The sequence below is a fragment of the Pseudophryne corroboree genome, chromosome 5, assembly GCF_028390025.1.
Source record: "Pseudophryne corroboree isolate aPseCor3 chromosome 5, aPseCor3.hap2, whole genome shotgun sequence".
In the NCBI taxonomy this organism is placed as follows: Eukaryota; Metazoa; Chordata; class Amphibia; order Anura; family Myobatrachidae; genus Pseudophryne; species Pseudophryne corroboree.
In genome coordinates this window covers 357,051,505-357,076,058 of record NC_086448.1, presented here as the reverse complement: position 1 = coordinate 357,076,058, position 24,554 = coordinate 357,051,505, and the positions used below count along the sequence as shown (strand labels likewise).

Below are 24,554 nucleotides of genomic sequence, written 5' to 3'. Positions count from 1 at the left end.
TTTTGGGAACATGGAGTCTCCTATCCAGAGATTCCCAAGCCTTTTCGCATAATTCGCTTAGCTCAAATGAGGACGGAAAAGTGACCTCAGGCTTTTTCCCTTTATACATGTGAACCCTCGTGTCAGGGACAGGGGGTTCCTCCGTGATATGCAAAACCTCTTTTATGGCCGTAATCATGTACCTAATACCTTTTGCCACCTTCGGCTGTAATTTTGCATCCTCATAGTCGACACTAGAGTCAGTATCTGTGTCAGCGACCTGGGATATGGGGCGCTTTTGAGACCCTGAAGGTCCTGGCACCACAGGGACAGGCACGGACTGGCTACCTGACTGATCCCTAGCTTCAGCTGTCTAATCTTTTATGCAGGAGATTTACATTTGCATTCAAGACATTCAGCATATCCACCCAGTCCGGTGTCGGCGTTGCCGACGGCGACCTGACATTCAAGCACTCCCCCTCCACATTAAGCGAGCCTTCCTCATCAAACATGTCGACACACACGTACCGACACACTGCACACACCCAGGGAAACTTTTTCTGAAGACAGTATCCCCTGAAAGGCCCTTTGGAGAGACAGAGAGAGTATGCCAGCACACACCCCAGCGCAACAACCTGGAGACCAACACAGAATGCTTTTCCCCAGCAGCGCTGTATTATACTTTATCCGCCAATTATGTGCCTCCCCCCCCTCTCTTTTTAAACTCCCTTCACCGTGTGTAAGCAGGGGAGAGTCCGGGGAGCTTCCTCTCAGCGTTCTGTGGAGAGAGAAATGGGGCTGGTGAGTGCTGACGGAGAAGCCCCGCCTCCTCGGCGGCGGGCTTCTGTCCCGCTCAAAATAGTGTAAAATGGCGGGGGCTCAATTATATACATGTACAGTGCCCAGCTGTACATGTATATACCTATTTGCCATCTAAGAGGTGTTATTATTGCTGCCAAGGGGCCCCCCCCCCCCCCCAAGTGTTTCGCAGCGCCGTACAAAGGACAGTACAGGGAGACAAAACTTAGCAGAACAGTAAATAAATAACAAAAATGGAGTGCAGGTAACAAAGAGCACCACAATTCTCATACACAATACAGCTTAGATATAAGTAGTGAGGGAGTGATCATTGTACTACTTGGGGCTGGCGGCCATAGATAGAGAGGGGCCATTTATCAGCAGGAGAAAAAGCAGGTAAAGATGGTTGCTGAGTGAAATGTGTCAAGAAGAGGGCTTAGACAAGAGGAAAGAGGGCCCTGCTCTGAAGAGCTAACAATCTAGTGGGGAGGGGCAACAGACAGATGACATGAGGTGCAAGCAAGCAGGTAGAAGCCTGATGGTGGTATGCGAGCAAAGCAGAAATGTCCAAGGCATGGGGCAGGGGGATGGAGGAGCAGCCTAAGGACTAGGTTATGCATTGGAGGGGTACGCTTTGATAAATAGGTGGGCTTTCAGTGCCCGTTTGAAGCTTTGCAAGGTCGGGGAGAGTCTAATGGAGCGGGGGAGCGCATTCCACTGAAGGGGTGCAGCACGGGCAAAATCCTGAACTCGTGCATGGGAAGCAGTGACCAAGGCAGAGGAGAGGCGACGGTCATCAGCCGACCGTAGTGGGCGGGAGGGAGTATGAAGGGAGAGGAGGTTGGAGATGTAGGGAGCAGTGGAATTAGAGATGGCCTTGTATGTGAGGGTGAGGAGTTTGAAGAGGATTCTGTAGGGGAATGGGAGCCAGTGTAGATTTTGTCGAAGGGGAGTGGCAGAAGTGGAGCGGCGGGAGAGGAAGATGAGCCTAGCTGCGGAGTTGAGGACAGATTGGAGGGGAGCGATGTGGGAGCAAGTGAGGCCAGTGAGGAGCACACTGCAGTAGTCGAGATGTGAGATGACCAGTGAGTGGATGATAAGTTTAGTTGCACTCTGGGAGAGAAATGGCCTGATGCGAGCAATGTTGCGTAGCTGGAACCGACAAGATTGCGCCAGAGCTTGGATGTAGGGTGCAAAGGAGAGGGAGGAGTCAAGAGTGACGCCCAGGCAGCGGAGTTGGGGAACGGGGGAGATGATAGTGTTGTCAACAGTGATAGAGATATTTGTAGGGGGTGTTGCTCTGGCTGGGGGAAAGATAATAAGTTCAGTTTAATCCATGTTGAGCTTCAGAGAGCGCTCAGACATCCAGGAGGAGATGGCAGAGAGGCAGCTGGAGACCTGAGAGAGGACAGAGGGGGACAGATCAGGAGAGGAGAGGTAGAGTTGTGTGTCATCAGCATAGAGGTGGTATTGAAGGCCAAAGGAGTTAATGAGCGCACCCAGGGAGGAGGTGTACAGGGAGAACAGAAGGGGGCCTAGGACAGAACCCTGAGGGACACCAACAGGAAGGATGGAAGGGTGTGAGGTGGTTCCGGAGGCAGACACAGAGAAGGAGCGGTTAGTGAGGTATGAGGTAAACCAGTCAAGGACGGTGCTAGAGAGGCCAACATTTTGGAGTGTGCGGAGGCACAGTGTAAAACGGAGGTCTGGAGGAGGGACATAGAGGGAGGAGCCAGTGCACACCCAGAATCCAAAGCTTTCTTAAAAGTGCCCTATCTCCTGCGGAGCCAGTCTATTCCCCATGGTCCTTACGGAGTCCCCAGCATCCTCTAGGACGTTAGAGAAATTAATTTGGTAACCTCCTGACGTTTGAATCTATCAGGTTTCTTAGAGGCAACAACAGGTTCTAGGTTATCATCAATTTGAAGAATCAGCCTAATAGCCTCTAAAAGGTCAGGAACATCCACCTGTGAAACAGACTCCCCATCAGAAGCATCTGGATCAGTGTCTGAGGGGTCAGTATACACGCCATCCTCATCGGATGAAGTAGCTGTAACATGAGTGGATTGTGAGGAAGTAATGGCCCGCTTAGAGGACCCCTTGGTCTTAGGCAGGCGAGGATTAGGTTTTTGTTTAGTCAATGAGTGATTAAATTGCTGTAACTGAGTGGACAGGAGGTCTGCCCATGGCGGATTAACCGCAGTGACGATATGTGGCTGTAAAGGCACGTGAGGTCCCATAGGGGGCGTAAGTCTAATTACCAGCGTAGTCAGTAAATTAGAGAAAGTAGCCCAAGGCGGGTCGTGATGTGCCCTCGTTGCTACAAACTGGCTGGGGGGTAGGGAACCCCCAGAACCTAAACCCTCCTGTTATGTTTTCCTCTAATGCATCTGCGGCATCACCACCGCTTATTGCGGGTTCAGCCACAGAACCATCTCCCCCTGTAGCTGACATGATATGAAAGCGTAAAGCACGGGCGACACAGTACAATATCAGCAGGTATAATACCTAACCAAAAACCCCCTCGTCCTTCTATGACCCTCCTACCAGACTCAGTCTAGGAAACTGTGCCCGAGGAGACGGACATACTTTGAGAGAAGGATAGTGGTGACATTCCGAAACAACAACAACAACAACAACAACAACAACAACAACAACAACAACCACACACACACACACACGAGGAAAGCCAAGCTAACCAAACTTGAAACAGGAACAGCAACGGCTGAACCAACATTACTTTACCAAGTAACAGTGCAGGAAGAACGAAGCACCGGGCGGGCGCCCAGTATCCTCTACGGACTACGAGAAAAGGATTAACCGGTAGGTAATTAAAATCCTATTTTCTCTTACGTCCTAGAGGATACTGAGGTCCATTTAGTACCATGGGGATGTACCAAAGCTCCCAAACGGGGGTGGGAGAGTGCCGAGGTTCCTGCAGAACTGATTGACCAAACTGAAGGTCCAAAGTATCGAACTTGTAGAACTTAGCAAACGTGTTTGAACCTGACCAAGTAGCTGCTCAGCAGAGCTGTAAAGCAGAGACACCCCGGGCAGCCGCCTAGGAAGAACCCACTGACCTAGTAGAGTGGGCCTGTACAGATTTTGGACATGGCAAACCTGCCGTGGAATAAGCATGCTGGATAGTAAGTCTAATCCAGCGTGCAATTGTCTGCTTTGAAGCAGGACACCCAATCTTATTGGGTCATAAAGAACAAACAAGCGAGTCCGTTTTTCTGTGACGAGCGGTTCTCTTCACATACACCTTCAAAGCCCTCACAACATCCAAAGACTTTGAAGTTAAAGAGGTGTCGGTAACAACCGGAACCACAATGGGCTGGTTGATGTGAAACGCAGACACCTTAGGAAGAAATTGCTGACGAGTCCTGAGTTCAGCTCTGTCCTCATGGAAAATTAAATAGGGGCTCTTGTGAGACAACGCCCCCAGGTCCGACACACGTCTTGCTGAAGTCAAGGCCAACAGTGTGATGGTCTTCCAAGTAAAATATTTTACGTCTACCTCCTGTAACGGTACAAACCAGTCCGATTGGAGGAACTGCAGCACCACATTGAGATCCCAAGGTGCCGTGGGAGCCACAAAGGGAGACTGGATGTGCAGAACACCTTTCAAGAACGTCTGGACCTCAGGGAGAAAAGCCAATTGTTTCTGAAAGAAAATGGACATGGCTGAAATGTGGACTTTTATGGAGCCCAGACGCAGGCCCACATCCACGCCTGGCTGCAGAAAAAGCAGGAAACGCCCCAGATGAAATTCCACCGCAGAATAATGTCTGCTCTCACACCAAGAGACGCATTTCTACCAAAATACGATGGTAATGCCTTCCTGGCTTGGATCAAAGTCGGGATAACCTTTTTAGGGATCCCACTCCACATGCCATCAAACATAGCCGCGGTAAGTCCTAATACGGAACCGGCCCTGTTGCAGAAGATCCTCGCGAAGAAGTAGAGGCTATGGATCTTTGAGGAGCATCTCCAGAAGGTCCGCGTACCTGGCCCTTCTTGGCCAGTCCGGAGCAATGAGTATTGCTTGAACCTTTTCCCTTTTTATTCGGTGTAGAATTCTTGGGAAGTGGAGGAAACACATACACCATCTGATAGACCCATGGAGTCGTCAGGGCGTCGATAGCCACCACCTGTGGGTCTCTCGACCTGGAACAATACCGCTTGAGCTTCTTGTTGAGACGAGAGGCCATCATGTCGATCTGTGGATATCCCCATCAACTTGTCAAGCACCTGAACACTTCCGGGTGAAGGCCCCACTCCCCCAGGTGCAGGTCGTGTGTGCTGAGGAAACCTGCTTCCCAGTTATCTACTCCCGGAATCCCACATCTGCTGATACCTTGAACAAGGTACCCGTTACAGCAGCATTCAGCTTCATATCAGAGTGATCCACACCGGCATTGTGAATCCCAAAGGCTTCCTCTCTCCAGCACGCGGTTATCAGCCTCCCATACCCGCCTGGCGGCACAACTTCCTCTCCATACAGCTATGTTGTGGGCACTGCAGGACACTTTCAACAGAGGACGCTCGGTTGCACCAGCCCACGGGAGAGGTACTTTCTTCGTGCATAATTTATTGAGCTCACAATACAGCACGGTAAGCCTTTTACTCACTTATCTCGGGACTGCAACATTTGCACATGCCTAATCAGTGGTCAGCTGATTTGGGACTGCCTAATGCAGTGATGGCTAACCTTAACGTGACTGTGGATACCATCCCTACGGAGAATTATATTCAAGTATACATTGTTATCATTGCTGCTACTTTAGCTATACTATTGGTCTAATAGACTTTATAGTCATACTATTTTCATATCATATTTTCATGGTATCAATTAAGTTTTAGCATTTATTTCAAAAAAAATTTTTTACATTTGTTTAAATAAACCTTTTATTCAAACACGTCAGCTCTCGTCTCCATACTTTTCCCTGCTATTTTGCGAAGCCACTTTTTTATTTTTTCCTACTCCTGGAATGAAGACCGCTGACAACACCACAGCGTTTCTTTCTGCCCAGAGGAGAATTCTTGACACCTCCGACATTGCTGCTCTGTTTTTCGTTCCGCCCTGTCAGTTTATGTACGTTACTGCCGTCACATTGTCCGATTGGACCTGAATGGCCCGAACTTGAAGTTGTGAGGCCTGCAGAAGGGCGTTGTATATAGCCCTGAGGTCCAGAATGTTGATTGAAAGGGTGACTTCCTGACTTTACCCGACTTCCTTAACTTCCCTGAAACTGCACCCCTTGAGTGACTGCCCCCCAACATCTGAAGCTTGCATCTGTGGTTAATAGAATACAGTTCTGAATTCCGAACCTCCGTCCTGCGACGAGGTGAGAAGACTGTAGCCACCACAGAAGGGAGATCCTGGCCTTTGGCGACAGACGTGCATGTGAAGATGCGTTCTGGACCATTTGTCCAACAGATCGAGCTGGAAGGGTCTTGCGTGAAAACTTCCCTATTGAAGTGCCTCGTAAGAGGCCACCATTTTCCCCAGAAGGCGAATGCACAGATGCACCGACACTCGGGTTGGCTTCAGGATATCCCGAACCATTGACTGGATTATCAATGCATTTTCCAACGGAAGGAACATCTTTTGAGACACTGTGTCCAATATCATTCCCAGGAATGAGAGCCTCTGTGTTGGCTCTAGATGAAATTTCGGAAGGTTCAGCATCCATCCGTGATCCTGGAGGAGTTTGGTTGAGAGACCAATGCTCTCCAGCAACCTCTCCCTGGACGGTGCTTTTATCAGGAGATCGTCCAGGTACGGAATTATGTTCACTCCCTGTTTTCAGAGTAGAAACATCATCTCTGCCATCACCATGGTGAACACCCTCGGTGCCGTTGAGAGACCAAATGGCACAGGCCTGGAACTGGTAGTGACAGTCCTGCAGTGCAAACCGTAGATAAGCCTGATGAGGTGGCCAGATCGGAATATGAAGGTATGCATCCTTGATATCCAGAAACACTAGAAATTCCCCCTCGACCAGACCGGAGATCACCACTCTCAGAGACTCCATCTTGAATTTGAACACTCGTAAGTACGGGTCCAAAGACTTGAGGTTCAGAATAGTACCCCTTGCTTAGTAGAGGAGATGGAATTGGAACAATGACCTGAGTCTGTACCAGTTTTTGGATGGCATGCTGTAAAGTTATACTTGCCTCTTGTGAAACTGGCAAGCCTGATTTGAAGAATCTGTGAGGTGGGAGCTCTTGGAACGCCAGTCTGTAGTCCTTGGAAATAAGATCTATGACCCAGGGATCCTGGCACAAATTTGACGAGATCTGACTGAAGAATTGTAGTCGGGCTCCCACCTGACAGCCTTCCAGGCATTGCGGTCCACAGTCATGCTGAAGTCTTTGGAGGACGTAGAAGCACCTCTGGATTTGCCCTTGAACTTGGCCATCCGAAAGGACTGTAACTTAGAAGCTGAAGAAGTCTTCTTGGTCGGGGGGGCTACGGAAGGAAGATACGTAGACTAACCCGCAGTAGCTTTGGAGATCCATTTGTCTAATTCATCTCCAAACTGTTAGGTGCCGCGGCGCCGCTCGGTCTGCTTCCGAGCGACGCTCACGGCCGCCGCACCTCCCTCCCTGCCCGGCGCGTAGCAACGCCAGGACGCCGTGCGTACTGTAGCCGCCGGGTCCCTGGCAACGCTAGGACGCCGGGCGTCCTCAGCCGCTGGGTCCATAGCAACGGGGACGCCATTGGCGGACCGCGTTCCCCGTTGCCAGATAGGATTGATTAGTTGCTCGTGCAGCAGGGCAGCTGCACGGCAACTAGTAATTAGGGTCTGGGGGCTGGTCTTGCTGGCCCTCCTGTCATTGGCCAGCAGGGTCTTTTTATGAGAGCCAGCACACTGCAGCCTCGCCGGTGATACCTCCCTGTATGCTGTTCCTGCCTTGCAACGTCTGTTCCTGGTCAGCTGTATCTGGTCGATCCTGCTCCCTGTGCTCCTGAGTTCTGGAGTTCTGAAGCCGGTCCTGGGAATCCTTCCTGTCCAAGTGAACCTGTTGCGGTCATCTGGGGGTTCTCGCTTGTTGGGGTTCTCTCCCGGTTTCGCGAGTAGCGGCTTCTGCCGCATGTTGCGGCCTAGGCCGCTTAGTCCTTGTTTTACTTTTGTATTGGTGGTTTTTGCGGAGGTTTCCGCTTTTCACTGTCCTCCCCGGAACTCAGCGGTGCCGTGTGGGGGAGTGGACAGTGGTATCTTTTGTTGTTCTTTTCCTTTGGCGGCGTGCCGCACATATATTTAGTTTTAGGGTAGTTAGTAGCCCCTAGCTTCTGTTTGCTTTAGTTAGAGGTCCCCTTGTTATTATCCTGTCTCGGTTCACGCCTTGTCTCACTCTAAGACCTGGGGGCATCAGAGTTGGGCAGACCTAATCCGCCCTTCAAACGCGGCTGCTGTGGGCCCAAGAAACCATAGTCACTCAGGCGTGAACTAACCACACGGGTAAAACAACGGAGGTAGGGTGCTAGGGGCTATTCCCGTACCATCCCTTATTTCAGCGTCACGTCCTAGTGCTCTGGACTCTCTACACAAACATCTCTCCAGTTCTGAGCATCAGGAACGTAACATTATCACCGGCCCAAAAACAAACAAACAAAAAAATAATAATATTAAGAGTTATTTGTTTTTGGTGGGCCTTGAAATTCGGCCTCATGAATCCGGCAGTATTAGGACCGAATCCCAGCCAGCTTTTGGCCAACAAGATTCAGGAACTAACTCAGATGGTTCAGGATCTTACTCTTCGGGTGAGATCGCAGGAAGATCTTTTGCGAGCCTCCCCGAGTATGATTCCAGAACCAAAGATGCACCTTCCTGACCGTTTTTCAGGTAAGAAAGGATTTTTTTAATTACAAGGAAGCTTGTAAGCTTTATTTTCGTTTAAGGCCCCGATCCTCTGGTACTGAGTCTCAACGGGTCGGGATTGTGATGTCTTTACTACAAGGCGATCCGCAAACCTGGGCTTTTGGGCTAAAAGCCGATGATGTTGCCTTGCTATCTGTAGATGCCTAATTTAAGTCTCTAGGCCTTTTGTACGATGACCCTGATAGAGAAGCATCGGCTGAGAGCCACTTGCGTGCACTTAAGCAAGGGAAAAATCCAGCAGAGGCGTATTGTACAGAGTTTCGCCGTTGGTCGAACGACTGTGGCTGGAATGACCCGGCCCTGCGCAGTCAGTTTCGCCTCGGTTTGTCTGAAGTTATTAAAGACACCCCGTTCCAGAGACTTTAGACAAACTCATGGAGCTTGCTATTAAAATTGATCGTCGTCTCTGGGAGCGGAGGGCTGAAAGAGGAGCTAGTTTCAGGCCTAGTCCATGTGTGTATACTTTCCCTGAGGACGTCGAGGAGCCCATGCAAATGGGTCTCTCCCGGCTGTCCCCAGAGGAAAGAACCAGAAGGCTAAATTCTGGTCTTTGCTTGCATTGTGGTGGCAAGGGACATATCGCACGTAATTGCCCGAATAAGCAGGGAAACGCTCTGACCCAGTGAATTGTGAGGGGGGTTCACTTGGGTCTGCAGTTGATCTCCTCTAATGATTCCTTATTAGTTCCTGTAAAAATTTCCTTTGGTAGCCTCAGTTCGTTGGTGTCGGCCTTCGTCGACAGTGGAGCTGCGGGAAATTTCATGGATCTTGGTTGGGCTCAGGCTTTGGGCGTTCCACAGATACCTTTGGATAAACATATCACCATGCACGGCTTGGATGGTGGTCCGCTTTCTAATGGGGTAATCACTCACCGCACACCTCCAGTACAACCGACAGTGGGGGCCCTACATTCGGAGAAAATCGAATTTTATCTTACCCATTGTCCGGCTGTCCCCGTAGTTTTGGGTCACCCCTGGCTTGCCTTTCATAATCCCACCATAGATTGGCGGTCTGGGGAGATTTCCCGATGGGGTCCCTTTTGTGTTAAGGAATGTATTTCCCATCCAGTCCGGGTTGCGGCAGTCACCCCAGAACTTATTCCTTTGGAATATCAGGACTTTGCCGACGTTTTCTCCAAGGGTAATGCGGATATTCTGCCTCCTCATCGGTCCTATGACTGCGCTATCGACTTAGTTCCCGGTACCTCTTTGCCTAAGGGGAGACTATATGCCCTGTCTGGGCCGGAAACTACGGCAATGAATGATTATGTACAGGAGAGCCTAAAAAAAGGCTTAATTAGGCCCTCGAAATCTCCATTGAGTGCAGGGTTCTTTTTTGTTGAGAAAAAAGATGGGTCGCTCAGACCATGTATTGATTATCGGGCTCTGAATAAAATTTCTGTTAAGGGGCTTACAATCTCATCCGAATAAAATCTGGGGATGAGTGGAAGACGGCTTTCAGCACACAGTCGGGACATTATGAATACCTGGTGATGCCGTTTGGGCTGTCTAATGTTCCTGCTGTATTTCAAGATCTCATTAACGACGTCCTTCGCGACTTTCTAGGAAAGTTCGTAGTCGTTTATTTAGACGACATTTTGATTTACTCTGAGTCTTTTGAACAACATATTACCCATGTGAGACTGGTCCTTCAGAAGTTACGGGAAAATCATTTATACGCCAAACTAGAGAAATGTGATTTCCACATCACAGAAGTGTCCTTCCTGGGGTATATTATTTCTCCTAAGGGGTTTTTCATGGAACCAAAAAAACTCCAGGCCATCCTAAATTGGGCACAACCCACGAACTTAAAAGCAATTCAGCGCTTTTTAGGGTTTGCAAATTACTATAGGCGTTTTATTCATACCTTCTCAGATTTGGTTGCTCCTATTGTGGCATTGACTAAAAAAGGAGCGGATCCTTCCAATTGGTCGCCTGAAGCCAAGTCTGCCTTTCTGGCCTTAAAGCAGGCCTTTGTCTCAGCTCCAGTACTCAGACACCCTAACCCAGATCTCCCCTTTATTGTCGAGGTAGATGCCTCAAAGGTTGGAGTGGGGGCTATCCTTTCTCAGGAAGACCCGGAGTCTCAGGAATTACACCCATATGCCTTCATGTCCAGAAAATTCTCCTCCGCAGAATCCAACTATGATGTTGGTAATCGAGAATTGTTGGCAGTTAAATGGGCTTTCGAGGAGTGGAGGCACTGGCTGGAAGGAGCAAGGCATACCATTACGGTGTTTACTGACCACAAGAACCTGCAGTGTATTGAGTCAGCTAAACGGCTTAATGCTCGACAGGCACGTTGGGCGCTGTTTTTTACTCGTTTCAGGTTTATTATCACCTTCAGGCCCGGTTCCAAGAATACAAAAGCCGATGCCCTGTCACGTTGTTTTCTTCCGGTTCACAATAACCACCCGGCTACTACCCCCATAGTCCCATCGTCTGTCATCCGGTCTGGCCTCACACAGGATTTATTTACACAGCTAGTCCAGCTTCAGCAGCAGGCTCCCAAAGTCACTCCTGCAGATCGTCTCTTCGTTCCTGAATTTCTGAGAGGCACTGTTCTAGCGGAGTTTCATGATAATAAGGTTTCTGGTCATCCGGGTATCACTAAGACCTTGGAGTTAATCTCTCGCTCAGTGTGGTGGCCTAATCTTTCTAAAGATGTAAGGGAATTTGTCCGTTCCTGTCAGGTTTGTGCTCAGTACAAGGTATCTCGATCGTTGCCGGTCGGGCCATGGTCACATATATCCATGGATTTCGTGGTGGACCTTCCTCTTTCAGCTGGATTTCGAGTCATTTGGGTGGAAGTAGACCGTTTTAGTAAGATGGCCCACTTCATTGCTCTCCCCCAAGGGTTGGCAGTTTTATTTCTCCGCCATGTGTTCAGGCTCCATGGTTTACCCAGGGATATTGTCTCTGATCGGGGACCGCAATTCATCACCCGTTTCTGGAAACGTTTTTGTGCCTCATTAAATATGAAACTCTCTTTAACATCTGGGTACCATCCACAGTCTAATGGACAAACTGAACTTGTTAATCAGTCGTTAAAACAGTATTTACGGCTATATTCGGCCAAACTTCAGAATGATTGGTCTGAATTTCTTCCTTTGGCCGAGTTTGCCTATAATAACTCTTGTCATTCTTCCACCAAGGAGTCTCCATTCTTTTCGGTCTTGGGCTTTCATCCTAGAGCCAATTCTTTTTACCCTTTTTACCCTCATTTTCCAGTCTCCTCGTTGACCTTAACTTCCCGTCTCAGAATGATTTGGAAAAAGGTGCACTTTGCCCTTAAGAAGGCTGCCTTCCGAGAAAAAAAAAATTCTGATAGGTTCCGACGCCCATGCACTTTTAAGGTGGGAGATAAGGTGTGGTTGTCAACCCGCAACATCAAGCTCAGACAACCCTCGGCTAGATTGGGACCCAAATTTATTGGACCGTTCCTTATCGTTAAGAAGGTCAACCCAGTTGCTTTTCGGCTACGCTTGCCTAAATCACTCAAAATTGGCAATACTTTTCCACTGTTCCCTTCTGAAGCAGTATTTTTCTTCCAGGAGATTCCCTCGGAAGACTTCCCAGGGTAGACCTCCGGTGGATGTTCAGGGGCAACAAGAGTTCTTGGTGGAGAAGGTTTTAGATTCCAAAGTTTCTCGGGCCGGCTTTATTTTTTGGTTCACTGGAAAGGCTATGGCCCGGAAGAAAGGTCTTGGGTCCTGGATAACGATTTACATGCCTCTAAATTTAAGAGATTATTCTTTCAGGAATTTCCTCAGAAACCCGGCTTTAGGGGTTCCTTAGCCGCTCCTCAAGGGGGGGGGGGGTACTGTTAGGTGCCGCGGTCCGCGGCGCCGCTTGGTCTGCTTCCGAGCGACACTCACGGCCACCGCACGTCCCTCCCTGCCCGCCCGGCACCTAGCAACGCCAGGACGCTGTGCGTACTGTAGCAGTCAGGTCCCTGGCAACGCTAGGACGCCGGGCGTCCTCAGCCGCTGGGTCCATAGCAACGGGGACGCCATTGGCGGACCGCGTTCCCCGTTGCCAGATAGGATTGATTAGTTGCTCGTGCAGCAGGGCAGCTGCACGGCAACTAGTAATTAGGGTCTGGGGGCTGGTCTTGCTGGCCCTCCTGTCATTGGCCAGCAGGGTCTTTTTATGAGAGCCAGCACACTGCAGCCTCGCCGGTGATAGCTTCCTGTATGCTGTTCCTGCCTTGCAACGTCTGTTCCTGGTCAGCTGTATCTGGTCGATCCTGCTCCCTGTGCTCCTGAGTTCTGAAGCCGGTCCTGGGAATCCTTCCTGTCCAAGTGAACCTGTTGCGGTCATCTGGGGGTTCTCGCTTGTTGGGGTTCTCTCCCGGTTTCGTGAGTAGCGGCTTCTGTTGCATGTTGCGGCCTGGGCCGCTTAATCCTTATTTTACTTTTGTATTGGTGGTTTTTGCGGAGGTTTCCGCTTTTCACTTGTCTCCCCGGAACTCGGCGGTGCCGTGTGGGGGAGTGGACAGTGGTATCTTTTGTTGTTCTTTTCCTTTGGCGGCGTGCCGCACATATATTTAGTTTTAGGGTAGTTAGTAGCCCCTAGCTTCTGTTTGCTTTAGTTAGAGGTCCCCTTGTTATTATCCTGTCTCGGTTCACGCCTTGTCTCACTCTAAGACCTGGGGGCATCGGAGTTGGGCAGACCTAATCCGCCCTTCAAACGCGGCTGCCGTGGGCCCAAGAAACCATAGTCACTCAGGCGAGAACTGACCACACGGGTAAAACAATGGAGGTAGGGTGCTAGGGGCTATTCCCGTACCATCCCTTATTTCAGCGTCACGTCCTGGTGCTCTGGACTCTCTACACAAACATCTCTCCAGTTCTGAGCATCAGGAACGTAACACAAACAAGGCCTCTCCTGTGAATGGTAGGCCTTCCACGCCTTTCCTGGAGTCCGCGTCAGCAGTCCAGTGGCGTAGCCAAAAGCCCCTGCTTGCCGACACTGCCATAGAGGTGGTGCGTCCGTTAAGCACGCCTATTTCCTTTATGGCTTCCACAGAGTCCTGTATATGCTGCAGGAGTAAGACAACATCCCCCTACATAAGGAATCTAACCCCTCAATTAGGTTACCTGACCATTTCGCAATGGCTTTAGTGATCCATGCACATGCAATAGTGGGTCTTTGGGTTACCCCAGCAGCTGTGAACAATGATTTGAGAGTAGTCTCGATTTTACGATTAGCCGTATCTTTTAGGGAGGCTGCACCAGGAACAGGCAATACAATTTTACACGACAGCCTAGAGACTGATGCGTCCACTATCGGTGGATTTTCCCCATTTTTTCCTATCCTCCAGAGGAAAAGGAAAAGATGAGAGCAACCTTTTAGGGATCTGAAACTTATCAGAATTAACCCATGGTTCTTCAAACAGGGTATTCAATTCCTTTGATGCAGGAAAAGTGACTGAGGACTTCTTCTTTACATTAAAATAAGATTCCTCCCTCTCCTCTGACACCTTATCAGGAATATGCAGAACATCTTTGATAGCCTCTATAAGAACCTCTATTCCCTGTGACAGAGCCACATCCCCCCCTCCAAGTCTACCTCACCCTCCTTCAAGCCTGACCCATCAGCGTCAGAGTCAGATTGCAGGATATGGGCCAGAGATCGCTTTTGCAAACAAATGGGAGGAGACAAACGCTTTTTGTGGGACTGAGTCTCTGTTCATAAACTCATCCACAGTTTGTTTAAAGTATTGCGTCTCTTTCTCATTGCGGGACAATTTTGTAGAAACAGTGGAAATCATTCCTTTGAGAGAATTAACCCACTCCGGTTCAGCCCCACTAGTTTGTGAACCCCGAGTACCCAGTAGTGAGCCCCCTGGTGAAGAGGAACACTCCGCTGTACAAGAAACACACTCTTTGCCTGACAATGTAAATGTGAGAGCATACACACACACACACACACACACACAGTGGAAAAGGTTAAGCAAAATTAACCCACAAAGAGCCCTTCAGGGAGACACAGTTGTTTGGAGCCAGCCCCCACCGCGTCCTTATCGTTAATGCCAAGTTTAGCCAGGTCGCAGACTAAGTACCCTGACAGGGTACTTAGTACACTAATAGTCGCCCCCCCCCCCCCCCCCCTATGACCCCCTGGTACCGCTGAGGTAATCTGGAGTCACACCGGAAGAGCTGCGCGTCCCTGTCCTGTCAGCATCTGTATCCACTGCTGAGGGAAAATGGTGCTGGTTAGCTGCTGGATCCTCTCATAGTGAAGCCCCGCCCCTTCAATGGCGCGCGGTCTTCACGTTTTTTTTATACTGGCTGAGGAATCTTGTGCTTAAAATGGAGAGAAACTGTTTTAAGGCTGTGTTGCCAGTCTGGGTACTGTGTACCGTGTACTGAGACGCAGTTGTGTACTGTGTCTGGAGATGCATTCCGCCCCGTTTAGAAGCCATGCGTCTCCGTACCCTCGTGCCGGCATAATGGCCTGCGCCCTGCTAACCGGGACTTCGGCTCATTACTCGCCACTCTTCATTCTTCTGGCTCTGTTAGGGGTTGTGGCGTGCTGCGGGAATGTACGCTCGCCATGGTGAGGCTTGCGAATAGTTCCCTCAGGAGCTCAGTGTCCTGTCAGTGGGGAACGGGACCATTAACCCTTCAAGAGGTCGGGCTGATTGGTTGCCATGGGCAACTCCTGCTTAGTAAATGCTTATCACTGCTTAGAAAAATGTCCCCCTTAGTGTACAAGTCATTTGTTCCTTCTCATGATAACAAAGACAGAAAAAAAATATAGTTATATGCTTGTGTACATACCAACTCCACTGCCAGTGTGAGACAAGGACAGTGTTTATTTGTTAGTTTGATTTTTACAGCTCTGGCATTTTGCGCTGTTTTCAAAGCTCGAGAAATGTTTTCAGGCATCAGCTCCAAATAAATCTCATTTTGATCGACAGACACTCCTTCCATTTGATACTCATCAAAGAAATTAGCCTGAAACAGAAAGCCAGGATAGAAGTTTATAGAGCACTACTGTTTATTGCCACAGGGCATACGATACCATTACACATCTTAACAGTCAGCTAAACCGAAAATATGAGGAGGTCATAAATAGAAGTCTCCATTGCTTTACATAAAAACTCCTGACTTGCCATAACAGCTCATCTACAAAAGGCAATTTGCATTTATGTTTAAGTCATGGCTACATACTGTATATGACAAGGTTTATAATTCAAGACACACATAGTGGACAGTCTATTAATGCGCCATTATGTCATATGCATAGTCTCATCTACTGACTCACATAACGTTTTATGGTAAAACATGCCTTTCCAATATCTACATGTGCACCAACAATGTTTATACATAGGTACATAAAGAATTTTTCCATATACGTATCCCCTTACAGCTGGCTAAATGTAAGCAGAGTGCAGTAAAGGCCTATTCCCATAATTGCTAGATATTTACATATTGACACTTCTGCAGATATGTCTTTTAGGAAGTGTATCTCTAGCAGTACTGGAGGGTTGGTGCAACAATACACAAATTACCTACTATACATCTGGTGGCTGATTGCTCACCCCATCTGATCATACTTCTTAACATTTATAAGACAACAGGTTACGTTAAGCTTTACATTTGGACTTTGTGGCTAATTCAGACCTGATAGCTGCTGTGCGTTTTCGCACAGCGGGCGATCAGGTTTGAACTGCACATGTGTCGCAGTGCGCATGTGTATGCCAGAGATGCGATCGGCATCTAAGCCCAGCGATTGCCTCTGCACCGTTCGCTGGGTGGGACGGTGGCATTAGGCCGCCGTTTTGGGGGCACAGTCCAGACAACGAAGGAGTGTTCGAACTGTTGGAGCGGGCCATGGCGGCTGCGTGACATCACACGCAGCCGCTGCAACCCGGTATGCGACAAGCAGCTCCCTGCCAGAGCGCAGGAGCTGCGCAGGTAGGGAGCTACTTGTCAAGTACAAAAGCATAGCCGCTGTTCAATGCTTTTGTACTTGTGCGGGGGGGTAGGGCTTGACATGTGGTGCGGGCTAGCCTTGTGCTGGGCGTACTCCCGCATGTCAGAGTAAATGATCGTAGATGTGATAAATTTAGCTTTAGCACATAGCTACTGCTACTTATTACTGTAACACCTACTAACCAGACTGGTTTTGCCTTGCAAATGATTGGCACTTTGAAAATATGGGCAATCTGGTCAGAAATACCGGACCTCTGCAAACTTTGACCCTATTACATTTCCCTTCTTTAACTGCTATTTCTCACTAGTGTGATGCTTGGGTCAGTTGGTTTGTCCTAGCCTGGGTGGTCCAGTGTACTGGACTTGAACCTTATGAAAGTTAGGGACCTACCTAATAAGGTCAACTGGCCGTGGCACGTGGGCCTATATTTATTACCCACAAATATGCTAAGAACCTCAATTTTACTCTATGTTAAATTGCATACTTTATTATAACTGTTCTGATCACCAAAGTTCTTAGTGTTTAGAGTGTGCACCTGCATTTCCTTTTTCTTTTCTTTTTTGGTGTTTGACACATTATCTGCCCTCCAAAAATCATATCTTAGCTATATTTAACATAGTGCCAAATAGGTTCTTTTCATGAGCACATATAAAAGCTACTGGAAGTTGCCATTCTGCCACATATTATTCATTGAACAAACAATGTGTTTCTGTCACACAAAGAGCTTTGACAGCTTAACTGCTTTTGTTTAACAGAAGCAGAACTTGGAACTGAATGCTGTATTTCAGATTAGGAACTGACAGCTTGCTAAAGGAAAGAGTTGGCAGAGGCACGGTATTAGAACATGTAAGTCATAACACATACAGATCCCAAATATTACCTGGGAAAGCTCACACCACATGCTAACACCTCCATTAGCCACTTTGTCAGTGAGAATAAAGTAAAGATTGTCAGCTGTAAGCCGGAAGGTGCATGATTTGGTCAACTTGGTGATTGTGTTAATAACACCTAGAAAAAAAATAAAGTTTTATAAAAATTATACAATTACACAAAAATTAATGTATTAAGTAAAAAAACAATACACCTAGGAAAAACAACTACGTAGCAGATGGCAATACACCGAAAACTACAAATAAATGAAAACAAATTAATAACCAGTTTGTAATTCTAAAAACACATGCACTATGTTCTCACAAGACAACAATATGTTTTAAGTATGACACTGTCTAGTAAGCATTAATAGGACACAACCTACTGGGGTAATAATAAGATTTTACTTACCGGTAAATCTATTTCTCGTAGTCCGTAGTGGATGCTGGGGACTCCGTAAGGACCATGGGGAATAGACGGGCTCCGCAGGAGACAGGGCACTTTAAGAAAGAATTAAGATACTGGTGTGCACTGGCTCCTCCCTCTATGACCCTCCTCCAGACCTCAGTTAAGGAAACTGTGCCCGGAAGAGCTGACAGTACAAGGAAAGGATTTTGGAATCCAGGGTAAGACTCATACCAGCCACACCAATCACACCGTATAACTTGTGATAAACTTACCCAGTTAACAGTATGAACAACAACAGAGCATCAGATAACCCTGATGCAACCATAACATAACCCTTATTTAAGCAATAACTATATACAAGTATTGCAGAAGAAGTCCGCACTTGGGACGGGCGCCCAGCATCCACTACGGACTAGGAGAAATAGATTTACCGGTAAGTAAAATCTTATTTTCTCTAACGTCCTAGTGGATGCTGGGGACTCCGTAAGGACCATGGGGATTATACCAAAGCTCCCAAACGGGCGGGAGAGTGCGGATGACTCTGCAGCACCGAATGAGCAAACACAAGGTCCTCCTCAGCCAGGGTATCAAACTTGTAGAACTTTGCAAAAAGTGTTTGAACCTGACCAAGTAGCCGCTCGGCAAAGTTGTAATGCCGAGACCCCTCGGGCAGCCGCCCAAGAAGAGCCCACATTCCTTGTGGAGTGGGCTTTTACTGATTTTGGAAGCGGCAATCCAGCCGCAGAATGAGCCTGCTGAATCGTGTTACAGATCCAGCGAGCAATAGTTTGCTTTGAAGCAGGAGCACCCAGCTTGTTGGATGCATACAGGATAAACAGCGACTCAGTTTTCCTGACTCTAGCCGTTCTGGCTACATAAATCTTCAAAGCCCTGACTACATCCAGTAACTCGGAATCCTCCTAGTCACGAGTAGCCACAGGCACCACAATAGGTTGGTTCATATGAAAAGATTACACCACTTTTGGCAGAAACTGCGGACGAGTCCGCAATTCTGCCCTGTCCATATGGAAAACCAGATAGGGGCTTTTATGTGACAAAGCCGCCAATTCTGACACACGCCTAGCCAAAGCCAAGGCTAATAGCATGACCACCTTCCACGTGAGATAGTTTAACTCCACGGTTTTAAGTGGCTCAACACCACGTTAAGATCCCAGGGTGCCACTGGAGGCACAAACGGGGGCTGAATATGCAGCACTCTCTTTACAAGCGTCTGAACTTCAGGAAGAGAAGCCAGTTCTTTTTGAAAGAAAATGGATAGGGCCGAAATCTGGACCTTAATGGACCCCAATTTTAGGCCCAAAGTCACTCCCGACTGTAGGAAGTGAAGGAAACGGCCCAGCTGGAATTCCTCTGTAGGGGCATTCCTGGCCTCACACCAAGCAACATATTTTCGCCATATACGGTGATAATGTTTAGCAGTCACGTCCTTCCTAGCCTTTATCAGCGTAGGAATAACCTCATCCAGAATGCCTTTTTCTGCTAGGATCCGGCGTTCAACCGCCATGCCGTCAAACGCAGCCGCGGTAAGTCTTGGAACAGACAGGGCCCCTGTTGTAACAGATCCTGTCTTAGAGGTAGAAGCCATGGATCCTCTGTGAGCATTTCTTGTAGCTCTGGATACCAAGTCCTTCTTGGCCAATCCGGAACAATGAGTATTGTTCTCACTCCTCTTTTTCTTATGATTCTCAGCACCTTGGGTATGAGAGGAAGAGGAGGAAACGCATAAACCGACTGGAACACCCACGGTGTCACTAGTGCGTCTACAGCTATCGCCTGAGGGTCTCTTGACCTGGCGCAATACCTCTGTAGCTTTTTGTTGAGGCGGGATGCCATCATGTCCACCTCTGGCAGTTCCCATCGCCTTGCAATCTGCATGAAGACTTCTTGATGAAGTCCCCACTCTCCCGGGTAGAGGTCGTGTCTGCTGAGGAAGTCTGCTTCCCAGTTGTCCACTCCCGGAATGAACACTGCTGACAGTGCTCGTACGTGATTCTCCGCCCATCGAAAAATTCTGGTGGCTTCCGCCATTGCCACCCTGCTCCTTGTGCCGCCTTGGCGGTTTACATGAGCCACTGCGGTGATGTTGTCTGATTTAATCAGCACCGATTGGTTGCGAAGCAGTGTCTCTGCTTGACTTGGGGCGTTGTATATGGCCCTTAGTTCCAGGATATTGATGTGAAGGCAAGTCTCCTGACTTGAACACAGACCCTGGAAATTTCTTCCCTGTGTGACTGCCCCCCACCCTCGGAGGCTTGCATCCGTGGTCACCAGGACCCAGTCCTGAATGCTGAATCTGCGGCCCTCGAGAAGGTGAGCACTCTGCAGCCACCACAGAAGAGACACCCTGGCCCTGGGGGATAGGGTGATCAGCCGATGCATCTGTAGATGCGATCCGGACCACTTGTCCAACAGATCCCATTGAAAGGTCCTCGCATGGAACCTGCCGAAGGGAATGGCCTCGTATGACGCCACCATCTTCCCCAGGACTCGCGTGCAGTGATGCACAGACACCTGTTTTGGTTTTAAGAGGTCTCTGACCAGTGTCATGAGTTCTTCTCCGTCGGGAGAAAAACCTTCTTCTGGTCTGTGTCCAGAATCATGCCCAGGAAGGGCAGACGCGTCGTAGGAATCAGCTGCGACTTTGGAATATTCAGAATCCAGCCGTGCTGTTGTAACACTTCCCGAGAGCGTGCTACGCTGATCAGCAACTGCTCTCTGGACCTCGCCTTTATGAGGAGATCGTCCAAGTATGGAATAATTGTGACTCCCTGCTTTCGCAGGAGAACCATCATTTCTGCCATTACCTTGGTAAATATTCTCGGTGCTGTGGACAGACCAAACGGCAACGTCTGGAATTGGTAATGACAATCCTGTACCACAAATCTGAGGTACTCCTGATGAGGTGGATAAATGGGGACATGAAGGTAAGCATCCTTTATGTCCAGAGACACCATAAAATCCCCTTCCTCCAGACTTGCGATGACCGCTCTGAGCGATTCCATCTTGAACTTGAACCTTTTCAGGTATATGTTCAGGGATTTTAAATTCAATATGGGTCTGACCGAACCGTCCGGTTTCGGTACCACAAACATTGTCGAATAGTAACCCCTTCCCTGTTGAAGGAGGGGAACCTTTACCACCACCTGCTGGAGATACAATTTGTGAATTGCTGCTAACACTATTTCCCTCTCTATGGGGGAAGCTGGCAGAGCCGATTTGAGGTAACGGTGAGGGGGCATCACTTCGAATTCCAGCCTGTATCCCTGAGACACAATCTCTATAGCCCAGGGATCCACCTGTGAGGGAACCCACTTGTGGCTGAAATTTCGGAGACGCGCCCCCACCGGGCCTGGCTCCGCCTGTGTCATGCGGCGGATTTAGAGGAAGCCGGGGAGGACTTCTGTTCCTGGGAACTAGCTGTATTGTGCAGCTTCTTTCCTCTACCCCTGCCTCTGGCCAGAAAGGACGCACCTTGGACTTTCTTGCCTCTATGTGATTGAAAGGACTGCATTTGGTAATACGGTGCTTTCTTAGGTTGTTTGGGAATATATGGCAAAAAATTTGACTTTCCAGCCGTAGCTGTGGAGACCAGGTTCTAGAGACCGTCCCCAAACAACTCCTCACCCCTGTAAGGTAAAACCTCCATGTGCCTTTTTGAGTCGGCATCGCCTGTCCATTGCCGAGTCCACAGGACCCTTCTGGCGGAAATCGACATTGCATTTATTCTAGAGCCCAGTAGGCTAATGTCTCTTTGGGCATCTCTCATATATAGGACAGCGTCTTTTATATGCCCCAGGGTCAGTGCTATAGTATCCTTGTCCAAGGTATCAAGTTCCTCAGATAAGGTATCTGTCCATGCTGCTACAGCACTACACATCCAGGCCGACGCAATCGCTGGCCTTAGTAGGGTACCTGAATGTGTATAAATGGACTTCAGGATACCCTCCTGCTTTCTATCCGCAGCATCTTTTAGGGTGGCAGTATCCTGTGAGGGCAGGGCTACCCTCTTGGATAAGCGCGTTAAAGCTTTGTCTACCCTAGGGGAGGATTCCAAGCGCAACCTGTCCGTTGGCGGGAAAGGATACGCCATAAGCATCCGTTTAGAAATCTGCAGTTTTCTATCTGGAGATTCCCAAGCTTTTTCACATAACTCATTTAACTCATGTGAAGGGGGAAAGGTCACCTCTTGCCTTTTCTCCCCATACATATAAACCCTCGTCAGGGACTGGGGTTTCCTCTGTGATGTGTAACACATCTTTCATTGCTATAATCATGTAGCGGATGGCTTTAGCCATTTTAGGCTGCAACTTTGCATCATCGCCATCGATACTGGAGTCGGAATCCGTGTCGATATCTGTGTCGACAACTTGGGATAGTGGGCGCTTCTGAGACCCCGACGGCCTCTGCGCTGTAGGATCAGGCATGGGATGAGACCCTGACTGTCCCAAGGCTTCAGCTTTATCCAACCTTTTATGCAAGGAATTAACATTATCATTTAAAACCTTCCACATATCCATCCAATCGGGTGTCGGCGCAGTCGGCGGCGACCCCACATTCATTTGTACCCGCTCTGTTTCCACATAGCCTTCCTCGTCAAACATGCTGACACAAGCGTACCGACACACCACACACACAGGGGATGCTCTATTTGAAGACAGTTCCCCCTAAAGGCCTTTTGGAGACAGAGAGAGAGTATGCCAGCACACACCCCAGCGCTAAATTACCCAGGAGTCACACAGTAACTTAGTGTTAACCCAGTAGCTGCTGTATATACTGTTTTTGCGCCAAATTTATGTGCCCCCATTCTCTTTTTACCCTCTTTCTACCGTGATTCTGCAGGGGAGAGCCTGGGGAGCTTCCTCTCAGCGGAGCTGTGGAGAGAAAATGGCGCTGGTGAGTGCTGAGGAAGAAGCCCCGCCCCCTCAGCGGCAGGCTTCTGTCCCGCGTTTTGTGTAAAAATAATGGCGGGGGCTCATGCATATATACAGTGCCCAACTGTATATATGCTGCTTTTGCCAAGAGGTACCTAATTGCTGCCCAGGGCGCCCCCCCCTGCGCCCTGCAGTGACCGGAGTGTGTGGGTTTAGTGTGGGAGCAATAGCGCACAGCTGCAGTGCTGTGCGCTACCTCATATGAAGACTGGAGTCTTCTGCCTCCGATTTCGAAGTCTTCTTGCTTCTCACGCCGGCTTCTGTCTTCTGGCTCTGCGAGGGGGACGGCGGCGCGGCTCCGGGATCGGACGACCAAGGGTGCGTTCCTGTGTACGATCCCTCTGGAGCTAATGGTGTCCAGTAGCCTAAGAAGCAGGACCTATCTTCTAGTGAGTAGGGCTGCTTCTCTCCCCTCAGTCCCACGTAGCAGAGAGTCTGTTGCCAGCAGATCTCTCTGAAAATAAAAAATCCTAACAAAATACTTTCTTTCTTTAGCAAGCTCAGGAGAGCTCATTAAAATGCACCCAGCTCGTCCGGGCACAGATTCAAACTGAGGTCTGGAGGAGGGACATAGAGGGAGGAGCCAGTGCACACCAGTATCCTAATTCTTTCTTAAAGTGCCCTGTCTCCTGCGGAGCCCGTCTATTCCCCATGGTCCTTACGGAGTCCCCAGCATCCACTAGGACGTTAGAGAAAATAAGAATTTACTTACCGATAATTCTATTTCTCATAGTCCGTAGTGGATGCTGGGACTCCGTCAGGACCATGGGGAATAGCGGGCTCCGCAGGAGACAGGGCACATCTAAAAAAGCTTTTAGGTCACATGGTGCGTACTGGCTCCTCCCCCTATGACCCTCCTCCAAGCCTCAGTTAGGTACTGTGCCCGGACGAGCGTACACAATAAGGAAGGATCTTGAATCCCGGGTAAGACTCATACCAGCCACACCAATCACACCGTACAACTTGTGATCTGAACCCAGTTAACAGTATGATAACACAAACGAAGTAGCCTCTGAACAGATGGCTCACAACAACAGTAATAACCCGATTTTTGTAACAATAACTATGTACAAGCATTGCAGACAATCCGCACTTGGGATGGGCGCCCAGCATCCACTACGGACTATGAGAAATAGAATTATCGGTAAGTAAATTCTTATTTTCTCTAACGTCCTAGTGGATGCTGGGACTCCGTCAGGACCATGGGGATTATACCAAAGCTCCCAAACGGGCGGGAGAGTGCGGATGACTCTGCAGCACCGAATGAGAGAACTCCAGGTCCTCTTTAGCCAGAGTATCAAATTTGTAAAATTTTACAAACGTGTTCTCCCCTGACCACGTAGCTGCTCGGCAAAGTTGTAATGCCGAGACTCCTCGGGCAGCCGCCCAGGATGAGCCCACTTTCCTTGTGGAATGGGCCTTTACAGATTTAGGCTGTGGCAGGCCTGCCACAGAATGTGCAAGTTGGATTGTACTACATATCCAACGTGCAATCGTCTGTTTAGACGCAGGAGCACCCAACTTGTTGGGTGCATACAATGTAAACAACGAGTCAGATTTTCTGACTCCAGCTGTCCTTGAAATATATATTTTTAATGCTCTGACAACGTCCAGTAAGTTGGAGTCCTCCAAGTCGCTAGTAGCCGCAGGCACCACAATAGGCTGGTTCAAGTGAAATGCCGAAACCACCTTAGGGAGAAATTGAGGAC

At 48.9% G+C, this 24,554-nt stretch overlaps 1 protein-coding gene across 3 annotated transcripts in view; it reads right to left on the bottom strand.

Moving 5' to 3' along the window:
• HUS1 (HUS1 checkpoint clamp component) overlaps window positions 1–24,554 on the bottom strand; it is a 189,620-nt gene that overhangs the window by 135,999 nt on the left and 29,067 nt on the right. For all 3 annotated transcript variants that reach the window (XM_063922640.1, XM_063922639.1, XM_063922641.1), the window contains exons 2-3: window positions 17,496–17,623; window positions 15,457–15,633 (exon numbers count right to left, since the gene is read on the bottom strand). In XM_063922640.1, the coding sequence (XP_063778710.1) occupies window positions 15,457–15,633; window positions 17,496–17,623 (305 nt within the window). The remainder of the gene's footprint in view (window positions 1–15,456; window positions 15,634–17,495; window positions 17,624–24,554) is intronic.